A 5,000-nucleotide genomic window follows, 5' to 3' on the forward strand; every position below is an offset into this window, starting at 1 on the left:
GTTAAAAAATAAAGGAATTATCATGTAAGAAGGGACACGATGCTAGGGTTTACATTTAATGCACCAGTTAAGTACGCAGGGGGACCTTATGATTACCGTATTTAAGATTGGTTAATTGTTTGTTTATCACTAAAAAAAGATCTGTGATGCAATACAAATACTAAATGTATATCGGCCAGGATAATGGTGACATGTTCACATCGTCACATGCACGGTGGCCACATTACACCAAGTGAACGGTTGTATAGAAGCTTTAGACTGCTGCTACATGATGCTTGAAGTGGCAGTAGTGCCCTGCATGCCGTCAATCAGTTTCCAGTTTGACCTTGTGTGTCCGTTGCAGTTTAACGATGTAATGTAAAGCCCCATGATGGACAGAAATAATAAATGGAGCCAAACACGTCCTGATCATACATTTGTTCCTCATCATAGGTTAACTGTTGGTCACAATACACTTAACACTTTCCTTCTGCCTCGTGCACATTTTCTGCGTGGAGTTTGCAATTCCTTTGTAATAATCCTCCCTGTCCCCTTTCAAGGCGGGATTTTTGATGCATTTTGCTCTCAAGTCTCCTCACAGGATGTGTTGATGACATAATGTGAGCCTTTTGCTTTAAATATCATTCATGCTTCAAATTGTTCAAACAGTGATGGATCATGTCTCCAACATTATTTTAAATCTGTATTTTTCCTTTAGTTTTACCTGAATGCGTAACCTCCCTACAGTTTCTCCTCCCCCATCATCTCTCCATGAACGCATCTTCTGCATTATGTTTTCATCCATCTCCAGACCTGCCGTCCTTCTCCCTCAATCTGTCAATTATGCAGTCTCCCTTTTCTCAAAACTGGACATTTTGATTGCACGACAGTCCCAACATCAGTTAGCCAGCCGGCCTGTCTTAACTCTCCCCTAATTTCTCCATTCTGTCACTTCTTGACTCCATCCATCAGCACACACCCCGCACCCTGCGAGACAGTCTTCCTAAAATATCACCGCTAAAAAGTCTACTTCAATTTAATGGATCATAAGGCTGGAGCGTGAATATTTAGTGTGTGTCTCTGCCGCCTGGAGATTTAATCCTGTGCTGCATAATTGATGGAGAGACATTGGAAAACTCACAGATCATTAAATGCGATAACAGATTTACCAAACACTTTTCCGAATAGTTTATGCTCAACGTCCTGTCAGGGCTATATGTTTTCCAGAGAGACAGCTCCTGAAGTCGTGAGATGATGACGATGATGATGATGCTTTATCTGTTTCATGCAAAACACCTAAACTGACTGATTTAGGTGGAATATTCAATATAATGGCTGCACATACTTTGCAGATTAATATTTTTTCAGCAGATCAAATTGTGGATCTTTAATAAAACTGTTTTATTAAAGTTTATTTTCTTTTTATTTATTTTTTGAAACATTGAAACTTTTTTTTCTGAATTCGATTATTATTCTTTTTTACCAATATTTAAAAACTACCTTAAAGGGGCAGTTCGTATTGTTAGAAGTGGTGTTGTAGGAGGTGCTTGTCTATAGTTGTAATTTTTGTCAAATCTACAGCAGATGTCGGTCGGCATGCCCCCAGTCTGGAGATCAGAGAGAAGCTACTCCACAGAATCTAAGTATTGTTGTTCAGGGGGGAAGATTTAAAAGATATTTTAGCCAACAAAAAAAATAAAGGCCCAGCAACAAAAATCAATATCAGTTCAACCGTTAATTGCACAGAGCTTTCCGACGCTGTACTGAAGCAGTTACATCCATCTCTGCCCTCTTCAAAGCCAGTGTTAGTGCTACAGAAGGTTAAATTACTCTTTTTTTCAATGGAGTCTGGTGGCTTTGATGAAAGCAAGATAACAGCTTCAGTTCAGTCGAAACATCGACTGTGCGTCTAATTTCAGAATCTTCCTTCAGCAATCACAAGAAATATATTTCTGACAAACTGTTTATTAGTGGGTGCAAGTTCATTGGGAACACAACGTGGTCTTGCATTAGCTGCGAGTCATTCCTGTGGCCTGTACGAAGCCGACAGTTATTCTGATATACTGTTATACTGAACAGACGTGCATCTTGTATTATGTCCTGACTACTTGGAAAACTATGATTCCCAAAAGAATTGTGATTTTCAGAAATAATAAACGTACAAATTAAAGACGAGTAATCTAATACCAAAAGTGTTGCGAAAGACATAATAAAAAAAAACAACGTATACTTCATTGTTTGAGCCCAACTGAATTTATCGTCTGCTTCACGTCAACATCGTCATCATCAGTTGAGTTATTCAAATCGTTGATCGGTTCCAGGTTTTCAATGTGAGGCTTTGCTGCTTTTCTGTTTCACATTACTATGAATGGAATAACTTTGATTGTGGTGTGAAACAACTAATCATTTGAAGATGTCAGGAGCTGGTGACGGGCAGTTTTCAGTGTTCTAGATACCAACTATGGTAAAAAAAGAAATGAACTTTAAATGATTGTAAACATTCAGCGGTCATATCCTCCCCTCCCGCGAGCCTCTAACCTGGATCTTGATTGGCCAGCTGAAGTTGGACACGTATATGTAGAAAGTGATGTTGTGGTGAAGTCTGAAGTTGAACTTTTCACACGAGAAACTGTCACGGTGCTCTTTGATGTTGGTCCTGGCGATGATGGGCATCTCTTCACCTGAGATGGTGCCGGCTGTGAAAGACAGAAGAAGACAGGAGGACGAAGAGTAAACAATCGCAAACCCAACATGTGGCTCCATTACTGAGACTCTTTTGAGATTGTGACGGATTTAGGATGGGATAGGAAGGCATCACATCACAGCTTGTGGAAGGCAACACCAGAGCACAAGTTTAAAACTCTGCAGCCACACGAGACCTGAGAGTCAAACAGCTGCTTTCACTGTCAACATCCCTGCAGAGAGGGTTCCACACGGACAGCGGTTAGAGAGCAGGAAACGGTCTCGATGTTTAAATGTCGATGTTGTGCCTTTCATCTCGTGCAGGCAAATTGTTTTGGTGACACCTCGCAGTAATTCAGCGCTGAAGTGTTCTGGTTTCAGGATCCTTTTCGAGCACGATCAGCAGTTCTGAGTTAATGGCCGACTTTTTCAGACATTGCGAATAACATATTTCCACCTCCTGCTTTATCAGGGCCATTAAACACTCTGTGATATTCTGCACACACACACACACACACAAGGCCCACAGTCCCAAACTGAAGAGGCTCAGGGCCCCAAGACACCGAGTGCTTTTATCTTAATTAAAATCAGGAGGGAAAACGTATAAAACAGCCTAATTTCAAAAATTCAAAATAGCTTCTGATGTGTTTCCTCAGGAGGGGGAAGCCCCGGGAGGTGAGCAGGAAGTGGATCTGACCATTTTACTTAAGGACACTAATGAAGGATACTGTGGGACATCTTTACACAGAGACAGCTCAATCACCATCAACCACTGGATCCAAATAAAATCACCTTTTATCTTACAGCTCACTTTCAGTTGTCCTTTTGTAACATCCTTATAAAAGGTTACATGTTCTTTACCTTTCAAATACATTCTAGATGAATGAGGGAGTAAGCATTATCTTTAATGTATCTACGTATAAAAGGCCCCTGAAACCCCCACAGGTGTTTCCAGGCAGGATGGCTGATTCTGGAGAAGAAGCTGACTGACACTAACAGAAGAGCTAGGAGTCAAAAGTCTTTATCTCACACCTGCAGCATCCTGAAGGTGGATGTGACACATGTTACTGCATCTGCTCTACAGATCGTCACATCACAACTACAGTTTCTGTAGCGTGTAATCGGTAAAGACAATAATTAATTAGCTGCAGTTCTAACGTCAATCCAACACAGGCCTTTAATGTTTTCAGATCACTAGGTGGTGAAACCACAAAACAAAAGTTATTTTAAGAGCATAAATAAGTTTGAATAGGTGAACTTGTTTCCTACCTGTTGAGCTTAAGGACCATGTGATGTTGAGGTCGAAGTTGTTCGAGGCATTGATGGACATGTCGAGGTTCTTGTTGGCCTGAACACAAACACACAAACACGTCAGGTTGTTCCTGAGCTGCACATACACACTTGATGGAAGTGGAACATGAAGAAGACTAAAGATGCGTTCAGACTCAATGCAAAGTAAACTCGTGTTGCTTTTGTTTTCTTGGGTTATTTATCGGCTGCTGAGTCGATTCTTCGGTGAACGTTGTTGGACAGAACACAGTTTCACTTGTGTTCCTGCAGGTCTGCCAACCTTTTGCACTTTCTCGAGTACGTTCATGAAGCCAAACAGGGGATTTCTTTGCTAACACATTCTCAACTTTAGCCTCTCCATCTCCGCCTCCTCTTGCATCACCTTGGGCGTACTGGAATCTATTAGCCTATTTGTGCGTCGCTCAATTGATTTTATTTGCTATGCTGCCTGGAAATCCAACTTTGAGTTGTATCTAAACACCTTCAGGCTCTGAGGGAGGAGAAACAGGTCAGATAAAACTCAAGACGTTTCTCACTGTTGACAGCAGATTTATACATTTATAGAATAAATGTTTTACAGCTTCTTTTAAAAAACTTTTGGGGCAACGTGCTGATCAAATGATCTATTTTCTGTTCAATGTTAGCAACAAGCTTTTGCCTCAGGTCAATACATTGAAAACTGTTTTTTTTTTAAAGAAAAGAAAGTCTAACCAGTTTTATGTTTGTATCAAATATGAAATATATGAGTCACATTGTTTACATCCTAAAGTCAACTCATCACTCCGCCCGTGTGCACGTGTTACCTGTTCAGGTGTAGCCATGAAGTTGATGCTGGTGTAGTGGCGGTCGTCTTCCTGAAGCAAACTGAAGGTAAACTGGTAATCGATCAACAGGTTGTCTAGGCAACAGCGAGAGAGACACAGATAGAAAGAGAGGTGAGACAAAGAAAATACTAACGAGGATAAAACTAAACAATACAAAGCCATCACATATTCTCATTGTGTTGACGACACGTGATGCACACGCAGATTTATGACAGTAAAAACATG

General features: G+C 40.7%; 1 protein-coding gene across 5 annotated transcripts in view; it reads right to left on the reverse strand.

Moving 5' to 3' along the window:
• LOC115020155 (attractin-like protein 1) overlaps window positions 1–5,000 on the reverse strand; it is a 229,627-nt gene that overhangs the window by 96,052 nt on the left and 128,575 nt on the right. For all 5 annotated transcript variants that reach the window (XM_029450077.1, XM_029450076.1, XM_029450080.1 and 2 more), the window contains 3 exons: window positions 4,755–4,849; window positions 3,931–4,009; window positions 2,518–2,675 (listed from right to left, as the gene is read on the reverse strand). In XM_029450077.1, coding sequence (XP_029305937.1) covers window positions 2,518–2,675; window positions 3,931–4,009; window positions 4,755–4,849 — 332 coding nt within the window. The remainder of the gene's footprint in view (window positions 1–2,517; window positions 2,676–3,930; window positions 4,010–4,754; window positions 4,850–5,000) is intronic.

The sequence above is a fragment of the Cottoperca gobio genome, chromosome 15, assembly GCF_900634415.1.
Source record: "Cottoperca gobio chromosome 15, fCotGob3.1, whole genome shotgun sequence".
NCBI lineage: Eukaryota > Metazoa > Chordata > Actinopteri > Perciformes > Bovichtidae > Cottoperca > Cottoperca gobio.